The 25306-nt window shown below is 38.7% G+C and overlaps 1 protein-coding gene across 3 annotated transcripts in view; it reads right to left on the bottom strand.

Annotated features, from left to right (window-relative positions):
* Nucleotides 1-25306, bottom strand: part of STN1 (STN1 subunit of CST complex) — a 42466-nt gene that overhangs the window by 5741 nt on the left and 11419 nt on the right. For 2 of the 3 annotated variants that reach the window (XM_027738769.2, XM_027738770.2), the window contains exons 2-7: nt 19967-20106; nt 15221-15316; nt 10705-10776; nt 8809-8970; nt 7447-7558; nt 6535-6697 (exon numbers count right to left, since the gene is read on the bottom strand). In XM_027738769.2, the coding sequence (XP_027594570.1) occupies nt 6535-6697; nt 7447-7558; nt 8809-8970; nt 10705-10776; nt 15221-15316; nt 19967-20099 (738 nt within the window). In that variant the 5' untranslated portion in view covers nt 20100-20106. Of the gene's footprint in view, nt 1-6534; nt 6698-7446; nt 7559-8808; nt 8971-10704; nt 10777-15220; nt 15317-17331; nt 18231-19966; nt 20107-25306 lie in introns of those variants that run through there. The other variant, XM_039390691.1, reaches the window with a different exon arrangement.

Below are 25306 nucleotides of genomic sequence, written 5' to 3'. Positions count from 1 at the left end.
AACCAGTATTTTTTCCTTGTTTCCAAATTTGTATAAACATTCTGGCCATGATCTCAGTAGCTTCTCCACAGCCTAGTGAAGTGAAAGGACAAAGAGCATGCAAGAAATTAAGACAGGTATATGAGATAAGAGAACAAAGGATTCAAGTTTTGAGGAGAGGTGGGAAATGAGCTCTTGACAATGTGCCTGGATGTCCATAACTGAGGAGGTTATTTAGAACACAGGGTTCTGTGTTTGGGACACATCTAACAGAGTAGGAAGGAAGCAGAGGGAAAAAAAAGGGAAAAGCAGGGTTTGTTTGAAAGTAGGGCAGAGCTTTGACACTGGAATGACAGCTAAGGAAGAAGAAGGAAATAAAGAATCAGTTGTGGAGAGGGAAAAGTATAGGTAGATGATTTACTCTTCTCCATCTCCATCTGCCCTGCTCTATCCTTCAGCCTCCCATTTATCTACACAGACTGCTTCAGTTCCTCAGTTGTTTTCTCATCTGTTGGGAGCACACTGTGCTCTCTGTGGTTTTCTTTGAGAAGAGAGTTAAACTGCTTCCCACAAGCCAACATGAGATAACTAGAACCACACCAGAGCAACCAAAGCAAGATTTGCCAAGCCATTTCTTCAACTATCACTGTAATTGCTCCCACTCTGTTCTGAGCAAAAGTATCAGACTTCACATATCCTACTTCACTCACCAGAAGCACTCAGAAGCCTTGGAATAAAACAGGCAACCACCACCACTAGAATGAATTCACATGAATATGCAAAATGGACACCACATCAGCAATGGAAGAACATCTTTTCACAAAACATTAATTCAATACATTTGCAATTCTCAAGTAACACTCCAACTGCCTCTAAGCCCAGAAGCTGATGTACCTAACTGGGAATAGTTCAGACATCTCAAAGGGATATTGGTGTTAGCATGCATCACAAGTTTCTCCATTCCCTTTGTCCAGCTAATCCTCAGTATTTCAGCAGGCCATAATCACATCTCTCTCTCTGTCCCACAACCGATAACTCTTTTTCCTCTCAAATCAGCAGTAAAAACTAATTGCCTAACAGTTCAAGATAATTAACATAGAAGAATGGCTAATATTCTCAGTTCACTTTTCTCTGTTTCAGACTGAAGGACTTTGTCTGTCCTCCTGTCTACCACAGCTATCAGTCTGGATAACAACAGGCTTCACTTCTAACTACAAACTTGACCATGCATCTGGACACCATTCCAGTTACAGCATTAATACCACTACCATATTCCTCTTCATAGTCCCTCTTCTGATGAACTGAAGAAACAAACATAAAATGTAGCAGGAAGGATTAGGTGAAGAGTGAACATTTTCTCATGGAAAAGCACATTCTTGTAGCCCTATGTAAAATGAAGACACTTCATACAACTAATATTCTAGCTTCATTCCCAAGAATCAGTGTTAATGCCTCCACTCTTTTTAAAGGTTATTATTGTCTGTCTCAGCATATACTGCTTTTCAACCTTTTCAAAAGTGTGGGGAAGTCCCTGAAGTACTTTCTGAGGATTAAGACCTCTATTACTTTGTCCCCATCTGTGGAATTTACTCTTTCACATCCTATCCTAAGCACTGGAAAAACATTCTGCTTGTTTTATACTGCCTGATCTTCAGCTTTGTTTTTTCACCTCACAACAACTTCTCATTCAAATGCAGTAGTAAATCCTCAAGAATGTAAGAAATTGCTAGCAAAGCAACCAACTCAAGACTCTGATCAATTTTTAATGTGAAAGCAAACATTTGGGGAGAAAAAAAAGATAAAAATATCTCCAAAGAAGCACAATAATTATTCAGTTTGGCTTAACACTGAGATCCTGTCAGAAAAGAGAGATAATTAAAAACAGACTCTGTGTGAACTGACACACAGCTCAGCCTGGATGGATACTGAAACAGAATCACTAAGAATGCAAGTCAGGGCAATGACAGAGAGAAGGCAGCGAGGCCTCATAATAAGTAAGCAGCTGCTACATATCAGCACCCTCTCATATGTGCTGCAGAGTCCATGCAAAGGGGCTCCATGGCAGAAGGACTGTTCCTGAAAAACAAATGAGGGCTCCTGCCCACTTTAGTATTATTATATTATGTATTCATATAATAATATTATATATTATTGAGTTTTAATATTATCATAAAATGACAGGAAAAATTTGGGATTTTTTCCTAGTATGCTTTAGAATATGCTTCCTCCTCTACATTTGTCTTATCACTAAACTGAGCCCTCATTTCCTCTGGACTTGGATCCCACTCAGATTCAACGTACACCCCAATTTGTGATTTCGTCTACTAAGTAGATATCTGCAGGAGACTGAACATGAGGCTATACACAGAGAGAAGAAATTTAGAACTATGAAATCCTAAGTGATTTCACATCCCTGCTTACTCAGGGGTAATTCCTTCCGAGTCACAGCCTATTAGCCATCCCTTTATTTTCACAAAGCTTTCATCTCAGAAATGCAGATATTAGGTAGTTTAACTGCCAATCCAAAGCACCACCAAGATTTGAATCTGAATTTCAAATGTACCTCTCACAATGTTCACACCTCATTTTGCAAAGTGCCCCTTTTGGGCATGCCTTAGATTTCTTAGTGCACCATTCCAGGTTCTCTGAAGTACTAACAACTTCCCCCCCACCCGAAATCAGGACCTCTTCAAATAAACTAGGTTGTACATCCAAACACAGGAGTGTTCAAAAATCAGTCATCACTTTTACAAAACACATGTTTTGTGTGTGTGTGTCTTGAGATAGAAGCAGCTATTAAATAATAATTTTACCTTCCCTACCCTCACTCCCAAGACCAGCCAACAACTCTGTAGCAAAGCCAACAGAAGAATCTATGTATCCAGAATTAAGTTAGTATTTTAATCAATATATTCCATTGGATGGTTCTCACACAGCTTAGTGGGCTGGTGCTGTACAACCAGTTATTCTCAGATCTTTAAAACAAGACAAACTCTCTGTACAATCAATAGTAGGTCAAAGAAATGAAGTGGTACAGGAATTAGTCAGTCTGTTCAAAACACTAAAAGTATGTAACCTTTGACTCATAATGAATCACAACACACCCTGATGGTGTTAAAAGTTTCCTGGTATAACCACACACATGATTCCACTCCTGGAATCGCCCTTTGCAATTTGTCATCAGGTGTTTAATCCTTGGCTTAGGCAGGTGACAATTTTAGTAATAGTGATTCTGGACATGTCAGTCCTGAAGTCCTATAATAAGCTTTGCAATATACATATTTAAAGCAGCAGTGAAGCTTCCTCAAGAGGCAGAAAGACAAGCACATAGCATTAAGAACATATATGCACTGTGTTACACCTACAATGTACAGGGTATATACAGCAAGTGTGAACAACACTGTTCAACTCCCTGCTTTAAGTACTTGGCATTGCTGACCTTGAGATAATATTCAAATCAGGAGAAGTGCAAACAGCACAGTCTGGAAAGCACAACCCAAGTTATGTGTCCAAGTGCCATACACAAACTGGAACAGTAACACTAAAACAGCACATGCTACAGCTTATGCATGAAAGAATTGTATAAAAATGGCTAATCGAGACGGGCTGGTTGCAAATATTTAACTCAGTTGAGAAACTGGATGGGTCCAGTTCACACATAATTTTCTTTAAAAAAGGAACCAAAGGCTTGTCCATTTGCCAAACAGAATTGCCTAAGTCCAGTAAGTACACTCTGGAGGTTCTCTAAGCACTAAATTACTTTTTCTGGTTTTGCTTGTAGTCTTCCTTCTGGTACCCATCCCTCCAGTCTCAAAAGTCATTTGTTTTAAGGGATAAGGAAAAGGCTATAGCTTAGGGATAGACAGGGCACTAGTTATGCAAAATAAAGCTCCACTGACTTTAAAGATTGTAACAGATTTGTTAATTTTTAACCATTTTTAAAAACACCAGGCCTTTCAATTCTCTTACCCATCCTCTGTAGACTATAAAATTAAATTTTCCCTAGTATCTGTCTGAGAAAGGGACATGATTTGAGTTCTGCCATGTGCACCTGTTAAGAGGGAAATTTATTCTGAAAAGCCAGAAGACTGCACTGGTGGGGAGCCATTAAGACTGGAACTAGGTATTGTAGGACATGTATGGGATGTGGACAGGGCTCAGACACAGTAATGCTTAAAAGGAACAGAGAGATGCTTCCTACCTCAAGCTATCCCAGCTACCTCCTTCCATCTTCGCTCCCTGCTCCACTCCACTGCCAGTGACTCCACAGTAGCTCACCACCTCCCTGGAGAAAATATTCCATGGGGAGATACCCTCCCACTACGATGAACACTGTGCAAGTATTTTAAAAGCTGGGAAAGAGATGAAGGGGCTGCACCACATCTACTAGGATCACAAGGAAAGGAAGAGAAAGGCAACAAATAGTTTAACAGTAACTGTGCTCTAGAACACTGGAATTGGGGTAAAAAAAAATTAAAGTTATACATCCAAATAACTCATCCTTTCACATCCAGGTAAAGTGCAAGAAGTGAACAAGTTGCATATTGTCATGTGGCCTAATTAGTTTGGTCCACCCATCTAGCTCCTGCCCTGCCAATTAGGCATGAAATAACATTGTTCCACATCAGCAACACCATTTATCCTTTTGGTTTGAGGGCAATGCCAAACAAAAGACTACAGAAGTGAAAAGAAAAGAAGAGGGACAGGAATCAGATCTATTGCACTTATTTTCATGGATTGAACTGGGTACTTGACCCTTTGCCAATTATGAGAAATGACACTTTCTAGAGGCAGAGTAAAGGAACAACAAAGTGCATTTCCAGAGCATTACTAGGCACTCCTTTTAAGGCACTCAGGCCACTTGACAACTGCAGGTCCTTTCTTATGCAAAGACAGATAAGCCTCTTTGGAAGAAATTAATACCAAAGGGCAACAGAGAGAACCACAATTTCTAAATAAGCATCTGTGTGCCCAAATTCCTGGGACATACATTCACGCCCTTGCATCGGGGTCAGGAACAACTATTAATTATTACAATAGCTCTTCATGAATGCTAACAACACTGATGCTATATTGCTGTTCTTGGTTTGGGTTTTTTCATGGTTTTTTTTTTTTTCCTTTTTTTTTTTTTTGGTTGGTTGGAATTTTGTTTGGTTTGGATTTTGTTGGGTTTTTGTTTTTTTTTCTGAGCCTTTCGATGTTTGTTCTGCACCAGCTCCTACTTTAAATGGCTTTGCAAGTTTTTTATCTTGATCTTTCTATAAATGCTGAAACTTCTAAGATGGAAGTTTCCAGTATTGGTCATAATGACCACTACTTCCTTTAATGTAAAGTGTTTGGGAACTTTTAGTTCTGTTCCAGCTAGTTTAGGAAGCACCCTATTCTATGTTGGATATTGTAGTATCAAACTTTTCTGTCAAAAATGAGAATAGCTCCTGCTAGTGTTAATATCCATATTTGCTTTGAAACAAACAAAAATTGCCTTAAATAAAAACAAAAAAACCCCCAACTCAGCTATGAAGAAGCAGCTATCAGCAGAAGTTCAATGAGGCCAACAAGAATAGAGCTACTCTTAATTACTATTTGACCTCATCTCCAAAGGACTGGTTTTCGTGTTGCTTTGTTTCTTTTTTTAAGAATTAAACCAACATCAGAAATCAACATAACATAGCACTTAACATTACAGTGCACATCAAAACAAGGCAGTGAAAATGACTGCCGGGGATTTACTTCTCCACAGAAAACTGAAAAGTAAACAAGTGAGTCACAACACTCCAGTTTAAGTTTCAGCTGCCACTGCTATCTTGGTAAAAGATGTAACCATCAGTTTTGCAGAAATCTACCACACCAGCTGAGAATCTGGTTTGTAATTTATCCAACTAAGGCAGAGCAATATAAAACCATTTTACAAAATGGTTTTTGTTCTATTTCCTATTCTGCAGTTGATTAAGAGCATACTAACTGATTGGAAAGTTTCTTAACAGTTTGGTTACATCTGTAAACTGATTTCTGTTTAATCTCATCTTCTGATGCTTTCGATCATGGCCTTTCACAACTCAGGATTTCCAACATGAGAAACATACAGCAGTGAGTACTGTTCATCCACTCATCATAATCCCCTTTTGAAAACCACATCTCTATTAATATATTGAGCTTCAAATGAGAAACAAGACAAAGACTTGTGCTCCCTTCTCCTGATCAAATTCAGGATCTGGAGAATCTGTTTGTCAAGGACCTTCAAGTGATCTCCTCTTCTGAGACTGGCACTATTTACAAATCTAAATTAGGTAGTGCCTGTTGCAGGCTGTAAGGTTGCTCAGCTCTAACACAAGATTATCCCTAATAACTGAATGTCCTTACATGGCTTTGTTCAGCCCGGTTTTATTCGTCTAAAGTGACAAGGTTTCCTCAAGCTCTGTAAATAATTCATGTATAAAGCTAAATCACTTGTGGTTTTTGAATCCTAGACACCAGTCTCTTATCTGTTTATGCTTTAAAAAAGGATATGGTATTATTTCCCTCCACCCAAAACTTTGAGCAGGTATATTCACTCACCTCCTGACAGCTGGGACTGGGTAGATGCACATCCACCAGTGACACCAGAGTATCAATTGTTTCCAGCTCCTGCTGGTAAAAGGTCTGAATTTTGTTTTCTAATAGAAAGCCTTGCACTTTCTCATGCAGCATATGGATTGAGAAATTCTGACCCTCCAGGCCACTACAAGGATACACAGAATACGTCAAAAGGCAAGAAATGGGTTTTAGAACAATTACCTAGAGTCAGCCCACTAGACTGATTTCAAAGGTCAAAAGATATTTTATTATTCTTAGAGAATTTTATTTTAAATTCTTAATTAAATAAAAATCTTTTTATATGCATAAACATTCAATTGTTCCTCTTCAATCATTTGCTGTAACAGTTTTGTGATTTTAAGATCTGCAGTCTCTGAAACCACACTACATGCATCAGACCTCCCAACAAGCATTCAGCTACTCTTAACTGAATACAGGAATGGATGTTTGATTCAGTTTATTGAGGCCATGTATTTGTGATTTGATGATGACAAGGGCAGCAGAGCATTTCAATGGAATAGCTCCTTATCCTTACATATAAAATAAAATCAGGAAGGGACACTTCTCCATCCTCTCTGCTGACCTCAGCCCCAAATCTTGCTCAAAATCCTATTTTATCTCACTAGATGCAAGAGGTCTATACACATTTTTTTACTACCTTCCTAATATTCACTTTGGTTGATCACATTTCACTTCTCAGATACCTGGACAGGTGTCTCATCTGTATGGATCATCAATAATTTGGGAGAAAAGCAAGCTGCTACTGTATGTTTATGCAGAGTCTAAATCAGAGTTGGGCCCTGTTCTATCTTTCTCTACAGTTATTACAATAACAAAAAAAGAATCATAAAATCCCACACTTTACCCCAAGACTAGTCTGGATACTGCATTTACCTCTGTCCTTCCTCAGGGCCTTGGAAAGGTTTATCATAAACTTCTCTATAGAGACAGGGGAGCTCCAGCATTCTTGAAATCTGAACATCATACAAAGGATCATCCACTTTATCTGGAGGAGCAAAAAGAACACACAGACTTGGCCAGGAGTGCTCTATCAATTTTTTTAAGCAAGCAAACCTGAGGCAGCACAACAGAGCTTCACAGCCAGTATTAAATTGGCAAATGTTGTTCACCATTGTTTTTACAAAAACAAAACCACAAAGGCTACTCCTTCTTTTACAGTTTACTAGGAGGTAAATGGTCTGTTGTGGTGCATTGCAGATTATGCTTTTGTCTGACAACTTATTTAACCAGAATTTATGATCTCCATTTTACCTTTCAACAGCCTTCATCCATTAAATGAAGTTAACACATAGCAAAGAGCTTTATTTGGGCCAAAGTGAGAGCAATTTAGAGACTATTTGATTGCATGGCTCTCTTTGGTGTTATTACCAGCACCTGAATGGGCTGTATATATTCATAAATCTTCTGTCTGGAAAAGAGCATTGAATTCCCTCGCAAATTTTAGCTAGAGCTGAAAAATCTAGACTTTTTATCTGAATTACAAGGGTTTTTAAAAGACAGGGTTCTCCCCACCAAAGAAATAATTCTAGTATTACCTCTGAAAGATTTCACTGGGGAAAACCAACTCTTACACAACAGCACAGATGCAGAACAGAGAAGAAGTTATGTAACTGGAAGCTCCCAGGGTGTAAACAGTAGACTGCAGAGCCCTGCTGCCCAAAGAGCTGTCAGATACAGAGGCAGCACCTGCATGCAGATCTGTGCCTGGGTGACTGAAGGTGACTGAGTCATCCTGCAGAGCCAGGGAGTTCAGGAGAACCCAGGCTTCAGTGGAACACTGCCCATATGCTGCTGCCTGCCCTTGGAATGGATGGTACAGGCTGCAAGAAACAGCAGACACTTCCCCAAAGCATAACTCCCTGGATGAAGTGGGACATGAGAGGTCACCAGCCCCTTTCCCATGGGCTTAGCTGGTCTGCTTCAACACAGAGCAAGTCACTCTCACAGATATCCAACCACAGTATCTGCACAGCATTCTTGTAAGCACGTTAATCATCTTTTATGGTTTTTCCAGGAATGCCTTATTTACAGGCAATCTAATCCCACACATTAAGTAGTGTGTCTTCTAACCTTACACTGCTAAAATTGAAATAAAGATACACAGATGAAAATCTCTTTAGAAAAATGAGATGCCAGAAAATAAAGTGGAAAATATTCAATTAATTACATACAGCTTAGACAGTTTCACAGATTCAGACAACTGAGTTACATAAGTCCCTGGTTCATAACACTCACAGAAACTTGAAGCCTGAATTTCTCTTTGTTGCCTATAGGTTCGGATGTGACCTCTGACCCTGACAACATCCCCGATCTCCAGCTTGGTTTTCTGGCTCACTGTTTCTTGGAGTTTCTTCATCTGTTCAAACACAATAAGACTGCTGGGTGTGCTTGGATGACCTGCAAGCAGTGAGGGAAAGGGGATCAGGCATTAAAGTCAAGAGGACTGTCCTTTTGCATTCATCCACCTATGTATCACGAGACCCAAAAAAGGATAAGGTCCCAGGCACCATGTGTCCTGGGTAGCAAAACTTTTTGGTGACAAAGTTAGTTTACAGTATTATATTTATTTAAATAGTTCACCTGGGGAAAGTACAGAAGGGAGGAGATTCGGATTTACCCCTGAAAAATGTCGTAGATGGGTTGCAAAATTGAATAATTAATGGGGTTTGTGGTTTTTTGATTTTGTCATGCTAAGAGGATGAGAGGGGAAAAGAAAGGTCTGCTGAATCTTTTATATAAAAGACAAATGAGTCATCTGAGGTGGGGCCAAACCATTCATGTGATGCAATTCAATGTCTACACTGCGGTGTAGCAACTTGACAGAACTTCATATTTACATAACTCATCTTTGCAGGACAGTAAATCCTTCATAACTTCAAACCTGATGAATGATCCAAGTATCTCTGATCACAATTACAAAAGGTTGGAAGAAAGTTTCCTGTGCCACCTAGGAACTTTTTTTAGCAGGTACAAATGAATTAAGTTTCCATTATTAACACAGTGTCCATCCAAACACTACTGATGTACTTGCAAAATAAGAACACAAAGCTGAAACAAGCATTCTGGGCTCTCATTCTATTTCAGGCAGTATTTCATGCAATTCCTTTTAATGAATTTAAGTTCCTCATAAAAAAATGATTTGAATGTGTCTCCCCTATTTTTTTAATTTTTTTTTTGGAGAGCTGTGCCAGAACATAATCGCTCTGTCTTCTAGATTCCAGTTGGGATTGTTTGTATCACTTGTCATATCATTGTTAAATATAAGTATGAATCATCTGTGTATGAATTACGGGCTTGTTCCACAGACATCAGAGTTTTTAACTTTTACATCCTTTCCTTTCTCCATTCTATGCATATGTATCTCTAACACTGCAGATGACACTAGTAACATTTATTTCAGTAGGATATGATCAGCTCCATATTAGGTTTGTCAGTCTACTACATGGGCTCCCAAAAAGATCCAAAGTAGAAAGCATTTCATACTTTGATCTATAAGAAACGGTGGGAGAAAAAGCAAAGAGAAAGTCAGAAACTATTGAGTTGTTCTGTTAGTGAGTGCAATAATAGATTAATTTCAAATGCACAATTACTGCACATTTAGGACTTTCCCAAATTGTAAAAGACTGCTGGCATCCTCCCACTGTGTTTTAAGCTACTTTCAAGTTCATCGCTGACAGTGTATGTGTGAGCAGGAGAATATGAATACAAAGGGAGGATTAATCCTGAAACCACTGTATCACAAGTGAAGGTCAATGGATTGACTTTGGAAACAGAAGTTGGGGAATATTTCCAGCCTAGTTTCTCACGAGATGAAGTCACAAAAAGAACTATAAGAAGAGAACTCGCTGAACAATGTCACAGCATAGAATTTAAATATCATATTACTCAGATAAGGAAAAGGCAGGGCAGGACATAATGTGATGGTTTTATTGGCCATTGAATACAACACAAAAACTAACACAAAATTCCTAAAATGGACCAGGTTGTAGGATGTAATGGTTTAAAATAAATAAAAAAAAATTGCATAGTTGAGTTTGCTCTTCTGCAAGTTTGATCACTTATGAAATTATGTAAGACAGACCTAGGAAAAAAGGCACCATCAAAAGAGGAATTATTTACTTGATAAATTACCTGATAAAGGTGTTTCTCCTACCATGGGATTTTTCCAGCAGATACAATTTATAACTCCAGTACTATCATCCACTGCAAAAAAAAATAAAAAAAATAAATCAAGAATTACAGAGTAGGAAAGCAGGTAGACACGTTCCGGGAAGTGAAGATACATAGATATGTAGGGAGATAACTGCCAAGGAAATCTCAGTCCAACCAGTTTGAAAGGGAAAGTGGGTGTCTAACCCCACTTATACCTCTGAAATAATTTCCCCAGTCATTTCAATCATGGAAGTAGCTCAGCACCAGATGTGTTTATGTGCATGGTCACCAAAGTAACAGGTATACTCTCAAGAAAAGATCAAGCACTAATTTAAATGATGAGGCTTCAACACATATATTGAATACTAAAGGGCTTTAATCTCATTGACAAGGTCAGAAGAAGAACCAGTGTTGAAAGCCAAAGTTAGACAAATTCAAACAGGAAACCAGGATTAAACCACAGAAGCATCTCTGTTACAGTGAGAAAACAGCATTCTAACATTGGGGGATACAACCATGTGAATAAACTAGAAGTGCTGCTGCACTGGTTTCCGTGCTAATGTTGTGTTCAAAGTCTGCTGGCCTTTCCTGTATAAGAAGATGTCTGAGGAGCAGAAAGGCAGCTCTTCTAACCAGGAAGGACAGAAGACAGCACATGCTCATGGTTCTGCTCTAGGCCAGGAATTCCCAACTTAAACTATAGGTAATGGTGGCATGCATGCCACTTCCGCTGCGGAAAAAGCTCAACACCTTTTCCCGAGCATGGGAGCTGTCTAGTTTTTCCTGTTTTGCCAGTAGCCAATCAAAATAAGTTTTATAATTTCTGCCCCAGGCACTGCATTGTCAATGACAGCAGAAAAAGACAAAACCCAAAGGAAACTAAAACCTATCAGAAGAATCAGTTGTACTACAGATCGAGAGACTGTATATAGGTGGCCTGTTCACCAAACACTCTCTAAATAGAAAGGAACTAAATGTCTGCCAAGGATCATCCAGCCAACGTTCCAAGCAACATTGCTTCTTGAATGTAACCATCTCCAATACTCAGATTCCACTCTTCACGAAAGGAAACCTGCAATTTTCTTCTGCTCCTTAAACCAGATCCATGATTAAAAAAGTAACAACAATGTTTACCAGGAAGGTGCTGATTGGTACCTGCAGTCACTTCCTTCAGAAACCATAGCATCAAAGCAAAATGCCTTTGCATTGTCTCATGTGTTTTGAAACAATCTCCCTATTTAGGGGGTCTAATTTCAAATCATTGTCTTGCCTTCCTGTTTCCCAGTAGTTTAGCTGCACATTACTATTAAAAGCATATAACATTTATAAGATGCAGGCAATTCCAAACTCCATCACAAAAGTATGTTCGTCTTTTCTATCCCTCTTTTGAGCTCCTGTGTCTGCAACTATTTCAGCAGCTTTAACTTTGTACCAGAGCACAGATAACGATCTAACTGGTAGGATTTCCTCTCTTGGTATAGAGAGACAGCAACTATTTTAGCAGTCAGAACCTACATAAACCATGCCAAAGCCATCCATGCAAGCCAGCAATGAGAAACAGGGCAGATGACATTTCACTATTACATTCCTGAAGCTTCTAGATGTTCCAAGAGCTCTTGACTGGCTGTTGCACCAAATGAAACACACTTCCTAAGAAGGGCTTGGAAACCAAGCAAACAAGACTGAAGGATTAGGAGGCCACACTCCTCCTCCTCAACATAACAGCTGAAATTGAAGTCCTGGAGAGACTGACCAGTATGTGACCATACAGAGAATCTGGTAGCAGAGCAAGGTGCTGAAATAAAGTCTGCCAGTTCATAAATAAAAGCTTTGAGCAAAAAGACAAGTAATTCCTGAAGCACAGATGAATGAGAACTCTTGCAATTGTATTCTAATTAGACAGGAGAATGTTAATCTATTTTAAATGCACTCAAAGGGTCTACAAGCTTTTGAAAACTTCCTGTGCTCCCTGTGCCGCCCTTCCTCATCTCTTTGGGTTTAAAGTTTTGTTTATTTGGTTTTTTGTAAGTTTGCCTTTTTTTTTTTCTTCCCTGTTTCTTGTCCGTTTGGATTTGGTTTTTTTGACTCTTACTTAACTATTTAAGGGGTAGCACTGTCAAAGCTACTTTAAACAAGATAATTGCATTCATTTGTATTACTTTATGACAAAAAGGGTATGGTTCTTGTAAGGCCTGCCAGAACCTACTGAGATCCTGGTAAGATTTTTTTTTCATTTGTTTTTAAGGCAAGTGCCTTTCATCCTTTCAATTAGGTTCTGGAGCATAAGGAAAACCACATGTGATGTTTGATTTTGTTAAAAAGGAAGGAGGGAGAAAAAGAGGTCAGAAAGGTGCATTAGCTAAAATATAAGCTTGGTCAAAGCTACATTTTAATTGGATATCCTCCTCCTAGCTGATCATAATAATAGCAATAAACAATCAAATCAAAATGTCAAAATCAGGTTTTAAAAAAATAAAAATTACATGCTGTGTCAGACAGGAAAGAGTCAGTTCACTCCCTTTTACAATTATTATTTTATCACCAGTTCTGGTTTACAGCAGAGAGGACCTAAGATTTTTTAAAGTGAGTAGTGTGTATTTTGAAGCAGACAGACAGGAAATGGGGGGGGCATAGTGGCAGTGACACAAAGACATTTCAGTTCCCTATCAGAGAAAAAGTACAAAGGGAGAATTGCTTTGTAAGTCACTTTTAAGCAGATGGAAAGTGAGCAAGCCTTGAGCAGTGTGTGGCATTCCAACTGATGCAATGCCTGATCCATGACTCACAAACTGGAGTCTTGAACTGAGAAATGCAAGAAGTTATAATCAGGAAACTGTCTAAGAAGTTAAAATTTTACACTGTTGGAGTCGGCCTGACTGAAAGGGAGGGCGGGCTGGGGAAGGGCACCTGGCAGGTAGCCTGAAAGCTCAAACCAGGAACTGCCGGAACAAAGCGTGGAGTTGGATGAGACAGGACAGCAGGAAGCAGGCTCACTGAGAGCTGCACTTAAAGGTTGGCTGATCTAACACTAAGGCCTCAATCCCAGTACTCCACAGTTTCTTTTTATTTCTATTCCTCTGTTTTCCGCCCCAGCCAAACATTTTCAACAGGATTACTTGTTAAACAGATGCTGAGGATAGCACCGAAAACTTTTGTCCACAGAATTGTTTTGCCTTGGTCATTTTGATTCCGTCTTCTCATGAAGTGATAACTGTATTTGCATACTAGTGCAATAAAAGAACAATAGCTGAAGTTCAGTTTACGTTTCAACACTTCATTACATCATCAATTACATCTCCACCTCTTAACTTAGGCATTTGTTTACCCTGTGCCATTTCAAGTGCCAGAGAATCTCGTTCATCAAAATATTTACTGACAACTTATTATTTAGCATAATGGCGAGATAATAACAAACATTCAGAAATTAGACTTAAAAAAACAAAATCTAGAAAATATTCACACTAAGACACTTGCAAGGAGAGCACAGAGTCAACTCTCAGCAGCTGCATCCTGTGCAGGGTATGTTGGATGCACTAGCAGCCAATGCTACTCTGCAGCAGTATGATGCAACTGCAGGTGTTGTGGAACCTGGGACCTGGTTAAGTTGCCACCTGTATCTTCACAACACTCCTGTGGGCCCAGGAAGTGCTGCTGACTCAATTTTATAAGCAAGGGAATTTGGAAGAAGAGGCACTCCATGACTTACCTCTGTCAGGTGGAAACCCGCGGCAGAGGAAGACACTGGGCACAAGGGCTTCAACAGGATCTGTGCATTTGCCTCCCCCTTCCTACTGAGAGGTCACTTCCCCCCACTTTTTGAAACTTGCCACATCACCACTACTCCACTCTGGTTTTTTTTTCCAGATGAAAAAGACAGCTGAACAAAATGACAATCAGATGTTTCCATGTTAATAAAACTGTCTGAATGCTGGGAAAAGCAATAGGGAGGAGACAACTCCCAGCTGGTGTTGGCAAGGACTGGTACTATGATGCTTGAGTTAGATTTGCTAAGACTCTTGTGCATCTAAACATAAACAAGCTCCTGACTGCTATTAAAAAGCTATTAAAAGCCGCCTCCAAGATATGACAAAACATACAAGAAGTCAGAAGGGATTTCTAAGGTTCAAAAGAGGAAGAAGTGATTTCCCATTTGCAGGCACTGTTAAATCTGTTTGTCCCTGACCAAAGGAACTCCATATATATGAGAGAAAGGTGGTGGAGTCCAGTGACAAAGCAACAATCAAAATTAGGATTTGCTATATGACCCCAAATGAACCAGTTACTCTGTTGTAACTATTTGATTCTCTACTTTTGAAGTGAAGATAAACAGTAGTTTCCCTAAATTTGCCAAGTAATCTGATATACGTTGTATTAGGATAAGAGCACAGTTGTTTCAAGAACAGACAATGATCAAATAAGGAAGCCTTTCAGTTCCAACAGTAACTAAGATTAGAAGGCTGATAACTGCAAGAAGAAAGAAAGAAACTTTCCTTACCTCCATAATTATAAAAGGCATCTCTCTCCTTCGTTTGAACCACTGTCCCGACAACATCCACTTGTCTTACTGGATGTCCATTATAAAAGAATATACCTAGACATAGAACATGATTAGTGTAACTATTTCTTTCAAGATCCTACCCTACACATTCACATTTATCAGTAAAAAACATAATTTCTTACATATTTAATAAATCTGAAATTATACAATGCCTACACAGGAAAAATTCCCTGGACACTGAAGACTAGGAACACTAAAAGGAAAAAGTATCAGTTCCACTTGGGATACCAAAAGCTTGCTTTTATAGAGTGTCAAAACTTCATTAACCTCATTTTCTTGCACATTTGGATCTGAAAAACAGCTGCAGGCACTAGGGTTTTTTTAATTTCTTGTTTTGTTGTTTCATTTGGGTTTTTGTTTTGTTTTGCTTTGTTGTTTGTTTGTTGGTTTTGAATTTTTTTTTATATCTTCATCAGGCTTCAGAATAAATAATAGAACACAAAGGAAGCACTTTGAGCTTCTCACAATGCAGCTGTTCCTGATTAAGGCAGAGCCTCTGAAAGGAAAACTAACATAATTCTGTCTTTCATTTCTAGAAGAACAGGAGCCATGGGGGCAGGGTGAGAGCAACAACCCTCTCAGATTGAGGAGTACACTACTGCAGTCATTGTGGACTGCATCCTGAACTTCAGTTTCTGAAAAAAAAACACATTCTAAAAACATCCCTTCAAAGCTATTTTTGTGCATCTATAAAGATAACTTGAATAACACATAGAAACGTGTCCAGGAAACAGTGAGAAATCAGAGCCCAGTGGACTCTGACAGCACTGAGGTTGCCTCATTCTGTAATCCCTTTCAAGAGAATGACAAATGTTGTTAACAAACATCAATGTAAACATTATACACTGAGGCTTCACAGTGCACTATCAGGAGAATGATAGGGCAATAAGCTCCAAATATACCCTGGGCTGGCTAGTTTTCAGTGCATGTGTTTTCTCCAGCTTTTGAATACTGCTGCTTTACCGAAGTATGCCATCTGGGATGTTCAATAACTGTCTTCTGAAAACTAGATAACTCAAGGGACTCGAAAGGGAACATTTGGCTCTATACACTGTGGCAAGTGTTATTCTTACAAAGGGAAAGAGAAGCAAGGCAGCAAGGGAGTCAGAAAAAAGTCCTGTATAAAAAAAAACAAGCCAAAACCAAAATCCAAAAATAACTTGTCCTACATAGCTAACAGCCTTAAGTGAGCCTGAAATTAACTTTCTTCATGCAAGATAGAGAGAAAATCCAAAAGCTTTAGAAGAAATAATAAGTGATCAGCCAAGCAGATCATAAACACAAGTTTTGCACATGAAAATCCATTGCAATGTTTTGAGGATGCATTTATCACTCTCATTGTAGATTTGGCTGTACTAATCATGCAGTCAGTGGTCAGGTCTGGCATAGAAAATGTTTGGCAGGTCTGTCCACTTTCCTCTCATTTACCAGGACACTGTTATAGAAACCCTCAATGGAGATGCTCCCCGTGTACATAGTTATTCATTCAATCTTACAACATCTCAATAAAAGGTCTGGGCTGGTTTCAGGGTAAGTCTGTAGAGCAGAGACTCCAAGCTCCTGATTATGCAAACAAGCAACATGTTATTATGTTCATTTCCCAGTTAGTAAGCTGAGTTTTAGCAAATGACAGAGACTGAATAAAACTCTCCATCCCCATAAATTCACATAGAACTCCACCCTTACTCTCCAAGAAACTACTCAAATTAATTTGAAAGACGAAATCATATTTAACCTATTAAAAGCTGTTGGACTTGATGACTTCGAGGTATAAATTGTTTCTCCTGCCAGCTTATTTGTTCAAATTACGCCCATATTGGTAGCAATAAAAATATACTAAACATTTGAAGCTACGGACAAACATGTTCTTTGAGGCTCCTAATAACCCAGTAAACAACACATACAGCACTAGGCTCTTACCACAACAGGAAGCCACAGCAAGGGTACAAGGGCCTATAGATACAGAGCTCTCTAGAGCAGGTGCTGTTCACGTCTTTACCAGCATTACTGAGCACTGAGCTGTTTGACATTGCTTTAATTATTATTACCTCCTTTTATGCTATTTGTAGCTTCCCTCTCCTGTTGATAAGCTGTCACAATGCAGTAGTGCATGATAACTCTGAGAAAAGCTTATTTCCATGATGTGATTATGTGTTACAACTGAGTTTAACACCCACTCTCATTGCAAGGCCTCTAAGACAACACAATCGCTGTTTTTATCTGGGAGGTTTTCCAGCCTTCTTGTCACCATTTATAGCAGGAGAGTAATTGGCCAGGCTTACTGCTTTCCTCCGTGTTGTTTTACGGCATTAGTCATAAAGGCATCAAATCCTAATGCTTAAAAATGGAAAGAAAAAACTCATTAGGTCATTTAGTCCGTTTCCTCAGGGCCAATACAAGACCATTTCATGGCAATCTGTACAGTCAGGATATAAACAATCCCAGTGAAGGGTATCCCACCTTTTTCCTGGGAAGGCCGCTCCATGGTTTAGCAGATGTCATTCTAAGGATGTTTTTCCTGACATTCAGTCTGTATTTCTTTCCATTCCTCCTAGTTGCAACTCTTTGTTTTGCAGTCATTCATTCTTAATTACCATTACTTAATGACTGATTTATAGCCAATCATATACTTAGCTTCAGCTGGTCTTTAAAAGCCCATTAAAGGCAGGAAACACTGACAACAAACACCTACGTTCTTCCTTCCCCAAAATATTTTTTTTTTTTAGTGTTTCTGTTGTGCTATCATTTGTTGCTAATAAATAAGACATGCTGAAGGGTATCTGGTTTGGTATATACACAGCACCAGGAGAATTAAAAAAAAATCAGGATGTTTGTTCTGTGAAATTTTATCTTATTCTTTAAAGTTTGGTTTAGAAAATTATACAGGATTGCAAGCAAGCTTAGATGTGCAGAATGCCAGGTGCACAGGAAGTGGAGAAAGCTCACATGCACCAACTGTAAAGGCTGGTATCTTGACATAACAGATACCACTTCCTTAGGATCATCTTAGGGGAAAAGAGAAAACAAAACTGGAAGAGTTTCTGAAGCAGAAGCCAACTCACTTAAGTAAAAGAACAGGAAGGGAAGTGAGAAGGGAAATTCAGGTAATTTAGAGGTAAAAAAAGAGAGTAGTATTGTATTTTTGAGGACTGTTCTTGCTATCATGAAATGTTCATTGGTGTTTATAAGGTTAATTATTCTAAATACATTTTTACATGTGTATGTACAATTGTCCAAGTCCAAACCACGATCCTATTCTGCTGACATTTATGTTTTGTATTTTGTTTGAAAACAATCAGAATATCTCTAATTGAAGCAGAACAGTTTTTACCAGATGCACTTGCTACACCAGTACTACTATAAGACTGTTATAAGACAGTTTAAAAAGGCCTCTAAATAGTACTCACTGTAAGACAAACATCAACAGCCTGTAGCCTAATTCATACAATAGATTTAAGACAAAAGTCTTCCACCATGAGACTGACAAAGATATAGATAGATAGACAGATAGACAGGCAGACAGATACATATATACATACATATATATATACTGGGGTTTGCAGTTTGTGAAGTCCTATGTACATAAAAATGGCTGCAAGAAGAGCAAAAAAAACCACCAGTCCTTCACTTCTGCAAAAATAGCAGTGCTGCTATCCTTGCTGTTAAAGAAAACTAAAGAAGAATAACAAACCCTACAAGGCAGAGCATATTCAAAAGGAGACAAACAGATGTACCTTGTCTCTGTGGACAGAAAAAATACAAAGAAAAAACACAAACAAAACATGAAAACCAAACCAAAGACACATACTCTGCTTAGGGTTTATTGCCTTTTCCTCATTAATTCTAAGTTCTTTGTGTTTCTCCCTGATAATCTTGCACCTTGTCAAGGTTCAGTTTGGAGTAATGAACCCTTCTACAGTAGAAAACATACTGAGGTCTACTTAAAGTCTTTGCAGTGAAAACAGAAATTCAAGATCGGACCCACGTTACTTCAGACAACGTTCACATGTGGGTGACGCCGGCGAAGACCAGCAGGAAACAGACTGCAAAGCAGACAACTGCCAACAATGGCTTGGAAATAAATGGTGTGGTACAAGATCCAGCACAGAGGTCAGAATTTACAATACAGCTGTTCAAACGTAGGAAGAATGTCATGTATCAATCATATCTAGCAATAAAGCAAACAAAACCTCAAAAACTGTTTCTGTTTTAGAAGACATTAATATCCACAGGAAAGCACAACATACACACGCAGAGCAATGTCATCAATTGTCAAAATTTTGCAACAAAGAGCTATAAAATCCTTCTCAAATGTTGTAGAGATGGTGGAAAGATATAACACATACAGCCAGAAAGGACCAGGATTTTTTAAAATTAACTTTACCAGAATATAACAAGCACTGCCACATAAAGGAAACACAACATTACCTTAGTGTACCTAAGAGATTCTTGATCCATATATGAGAAAGAAAAGCCATTGTAATGAAAACATTTTATTTTTCACATATATTTCGCATACAAGCTGTTGTTCTTAGAACTGTTAAAGGATACCAACGTCACTTAGCTTAAGGGTATGGAAAACTACTGATGTTCATGAAGCATTCTGCAATCCTTTGATAAAAAGCACAGAATAAATCAATTATAATACTGTGTGCATCATAACCAGCACGTATAAATACATACCTGGCACCTGTTTAGATTCTCTCATTTCTTTTATATCTTTAATATAGAGTCTTGCAAATGCAGAAAATACAGGATCCATCCCCCAGTGTAGAGAAGGTGTCTCTTCCTCATACTTCTTGGATTCAGAATGCATTCAAAACCTGTGAACACAGAAGGACTTGTAATTGTTTTCTACAGGTAAAGGGCTGTTCACATATGTTCCAACTAAATAAAAAACAGCTCATGAATTTACACACAATAACACATAAGAGCTGATGATGAGACACAGGAGTTTATCTAATACATTATATTTATTTATCAATATTCCATGTGTCACTACATGAAGTATTCAAAGTATCAATACTCATGATTTGTTTGAAATACTGAGAATCAACAGCAACAATATTTTCCCCAGTTCCTTCAAATGAAACAGAATTTCAGGGATTTTTCCCCTATGAATCCACAGACAGAGAACCAAAGACAACATTTCTTTAAAACAGCAGGATTGTGGGATACTAATTGGTTACTTCCTCTGCATGTGATTATTATTCCCTCCATCATTCTCTTTTCCTCCCATAACATATTCTTCTCATTGTTCATCCTGTGCTTTATTGTGGAGGTGGGGGAGGATGACCTTATATAAAACAAAAGCAGCCAACCCTTCTTTATTTTGGACACGTAGTCTCCATTAACTTTGAAATTGTTATTTTCCCCTTTTACCTCTTCAGATTTTGCTGTTTAATGGCTGCTATCTTCTGCCATTACCAGATCCAGCTCTCTGCTTATCATTGTGCTGATGTCAAAAGCCCAGCAATCGATTCAGGAAGGGTCCTCATGAAGATTGGGAAGCTGAAAATACTTTCTATTAGCTCCTCCTGTATGGATAGCTAAATTGTTCCCCTAAAGCTCTCCAGGTCACTCTTGAATGGGTGTCAGCCCCTTTCAGCTCTTGGGCAAAGTTTACAAGTGGACTCATTTTGAATAGTGTGTAATAGGGATGAGATTTGGCAGCTATACTCTCCTGAGAGGGAGCAGCTCCCAATTATGGGTGGCCAGTGATCTGTGCAGTCTGCAGGAGACACATCTGGCTACTGATGTAGAGGCAACATGCCATGAATATCACAGTAGCATCTTGCTTCTTTGAGAAACTACAGAGCTTGATTCTGCATAATTTCTCTTTTAATGCTTAAACTTCAATTTAAGGGGAGAAAAAACCAGCGTAGCACAACATGGCAGAGTGTGCTGACATCTACACTATAGCATGTAAAGAACTGCAGATGACAATTAGATTCCTTTCCAACTTTTATTTTATATAAATAACAAAAGGTTAGTGTTATTTTGACCCTCCTTAGACTGGTCATTAAATTTATGAGACGTTGAAAATAATTGATTTAGTCAGTTCCACCAGTCACTTCACCACCGAAGAACAAACTAAGCAGTTTTCTTTACACGTGGATCTATATCTCTATCCCCACTACAAACAGCTCTTCCCAACCTTTCTGTTCTGCACCTGCAAGGAATACTCAGAAACATCTCACCATCCTTTTTTTACTGAAGTCTCCCCACAAAGCATTCTTTTTCTGCTGCTGAATTGCAGACACTGCTCAACAGAAATTTATAAACTAAGCTGTTAAGTGTATGATCTTAACACAAGCTGCTATTCCTCCATTTGGCAGTTCTTTGGTTACTTGCTACAGACTATGTCAAATTTAGACCATAAAGTTTCCCAAGCAAAGAAATGGTTTCAACCTGTATTCTACTTAGCATGATCATTGTCTTAACAAAATTAGTCTCCTCATCTCTCTCTTTTTGTTTGCTGTCTCTAGGACAAAGTAATATTCCTTTCCGCACCATGCCCCCCAGTTTACTCTGCATGGCTGCAAAGCTTGTCATAGTTCAGCACTCATGTTTTCTCCTAGACAGACATCAGACTGAGTTAACATGCCAAAGAGAGACAATCAGGTAACAAGTCTGTCTAACCTTTTCTATTTTGGGTAGGCAGCAACTCACTGGGGCAAAAAGCAGAAGTCACACCTGCACATGTGTGTGTCTGAGGGGAAATCAATGAAGCAACTCCACTGGATATTAAAAATATCTGCATTTTGGTATTTCAGTAAACAGTTGTCAAGCCTGAAATGCCCAAATGTTAACAGATCAAGTTCAAACGATGCTTTTAGCTTAAATGGAGCATCTCCATAACTTTTTTTTATGGCTTCCCTTTTCTGAAGGGAGAAAGATTTCTGCAGCAAAAGCTCTTTCTATCTCAGAAACTACTGAGGGTCAAATCTCAAGTTGTGGAGATTGCTTCTCACTCCTAGGCCAGGTTACAGCTCTTCACAGGAGACATTTACACCCATCACATCTGTCTTCACGTACAGACCACTCTGCTTAGTTCAAGTCTGCTACAGACACACAGTTTTATCTTACAGATCTGGAAAAGATTCTTTGACAAAAAGTAAATCGTGCCCCAGCACTATGAAGGCAACACAAGATTCCTTGAAGTCCACAGGACAAATTTGGTGAAGTCCTGAGTTACAGACATTCCATCCACACCAGGCTGGGACAGTGAAACCTTATTCCAGCCACCCACTCACCATCAGCAATGTCTGACAGGCACATGAAGGGTGTTATGCAGGGCAGTCTCCTCTGGCCTCTTCATGGTCCCAACAGCACTCCCAACCCCTGCCACCACCCAAAACCAAGACTATTCTTTCTTCTCTCCCAAGCAGCCACTTGGTAGCTACATTTGCACAGTGACCTATTTAAAGCCAAAGCTTGTGGTCAGTTGGAAGGAAAAGCTATTTACTGCCTCCTGGATGTACTGCTTGCCTCCACACTCTCCTATTACCAGTCTATTCTTCTTGGCAGTTGTCTGTTTGCTCCTATAGCAAAGGAGGATATTAACCATCTCCAGTATCTATTGTTCAGTGAGTCCAAGCTTGTTTCAGGCAGATGGAGAGTATTAGAAAACATAATTCCTCCAAGGCAGACAGAATTCTTCCAATCAGTTTATCTTTTGATACATAACAGTATCTTCCTGTAACTTTTTCTTAAGTTGGCACAGGAAGCCTCTCCATCCCAGGCAGAATGCGCCAGGGGTTAATTAATGAGTCATCCTGGCAAAAGCAGAACTTTCCATTATGCTGGAAGTATTTTCAGCTCTTAACTGGTACCATTGGTGATATGCTATCAGCAAGGAAGATAAGAGCTGCCTGTTCAATGAAGATCCAAAGGGCAAATAGCCTGCATTGTGGAGATGCACGGCATTATAATCAATGAGAGCACAGACAGTAAACAATAGACAATTCTGAGCAGATACTATAAGTACAAGTGTTTAAGGATCAAACTGGCTTTTGCTGTAAGATGGTGATCATGCTTAGCAGTAAAAACAGAGTCCTAGCAAAAGGTCATCCTTTTCTGCATTTTGTTTTAAATGCAGTGTAATGATTTCAGGGTTGCTGTAGTGCAAGGAATTCAATCCTGCCATAGGAAAAAAAGGGCAAGAGAAGCATCTGGTCCACAGGTTTATTAGACAGAAGATATCTGTATTCTATTTTTAACTCCAAAAAGAGGATATAAAGCCATAATCAAAACCAAAAATAGAATTAAGTTCTTCTTGGGAAAATAACTCTGTTTCAAGGGCAAAAATCTAAAGTTTACATAGTAGATATCTAAATACGAATAAACAACAAACCTCAAATTGAGATTATTCTAACCTATTAAAATAAGGCTCTTTCACCTACTGCTATCAGTGTTAGCCTTCCTGAATGTACTGAGAAGTAAACCAATTCCATAATCCTCAGAGTTATCTTGTGAGCTCAGCAAGGTATTATCCTAAAAAGGAAAGAAGGGAAACCAAGGAAAATTGGCACTCTTCCCAACAATGCCACCACCCAAAACCAAACCCATTTGCTTTCTTCTGTCCCAAGCAGCCTACCTGGTAGCCTTGTGAGAATAGCTTCCTAATTAACACCTGAGTGAGTGCGTTATTCAACAGAATTAGCCCTGGCCAATAAATTTCTTTGCTCATACTGTGTCCACCATGTACTTTTTTCAAAAAAGGTAAATGGTATTCTTCCAATCTCAGTGAAATGGAAACCTCAAAGAGGAGTATCTGTTTTAATGTTTCTTGTAGTTTTTTTCTCCAAATTTGATTAACAACTAAAGCTCTGGGAGAAAATTGCCCTAGTCTAATCGTTTGGAGCCAAGAAAAGGTGTCTTGCCAGCAGTTGTTTGCAACTACTTTGCAACTGCTGGCAGACTGCTGCAGAGATTTTTTCTCAAGTTAACTGTGAATCAAAACCAGAGGATTTATGCATTAGTACAGGCAGCTTAAACATCCTACCAGTCCTTCACTCTTCTCCAAAGACTGCCACTAGTGTACCAGCACTAATGATTTACACAGGAAGCAACCCCTGAGCTGTTGGAGTTGCCAACCCAGTGCATTAAAACAACTTAAAGTCACCACTGGTTTACTTACATAAATTAGGCTACAAACTGTGGCTGTCAAAGAACTGCTTCATAGGTCAGCCATCCCTGCCACAGAGAAAGCAACTTGTAGAAAGAGGAGCAGAGTCGACAGCTGGGTTTTGTAACACCCTCTGTCATCTGAATTGAAATCATCTGTGTCTGAGTCAACACCCTATGTGACAAATGAGTATTATTCAACTCTTCACCATCAGCAGAGGCAATTCCAGCATGATACAGTCAAAACCACCATATTTCAATAAATGTTTTTAATTACCCACAGCCACATACAACATTTTAAATTAAAAACAAATAAACCCACTATATTATTATACAAGTAGATCTTACTGAGCCGGGAAGTAAAGCCTTTGGTTACAGTTAATACAGAACCAAGAATCTAAAAACGAAACTCATCCATAGATTTTTAAAAAATACATAATTAAAAGAAAGTTTCCAACACTAGTAACAAGATGAAAACCACCACTGAGATCAAAACACATTACTCAAAGACAAAAATAAGGCTCCTGGAAAAATGAGTATTGATATCAACACCTAGGTAACAACAAAATAAGGTCATTTTGGATCCAGTTTTTACATGGTTATTCTATTAAAAATCAAGGTAGGGTAAGCTCTTTCAATCATTCCTAATAAACTACCTTCTGCTTCTGCTCATGTTAAATCCTGTAAGTTTTGATGCTACATGCTGCATATCCTGTAGGTTTTATATACACAGCAAGTACAATTTCATTTTAAAAACATGGTTTCAAAATAAAATTAAGAAGATTAAACTCCTCTGAAGTTCCAGAAGTTTAGCACTTCCTGAAATGTTACTTGTACAAGGATTTAATGTTTGTCTATGATCTTCAGGTAACACATTTACCAAAAAGAAAGAAT

The sequence above is a fragment of the Pipra filicauda genome, unplaced genomic scaffold (genome assembly GCF_003945595.2).
Source record: "Pipra filicauda isolate LSUMZ 115617 unplaced genomic scaffold, ASM394559v2 scaffold85_size2586006_pilon, whole genome shotgun sequence".
Classification (NCBI taxonomy): Eukaryota; Metazoa; Chordata; class Aves; order Passeriformes; family Pipridae; genus Pipra; species Pipra filicauda.
Note: the sequence above shows the minus strand (reverse complement) of the source record. Positions and strands in the feature narration are given on the sequence as shown.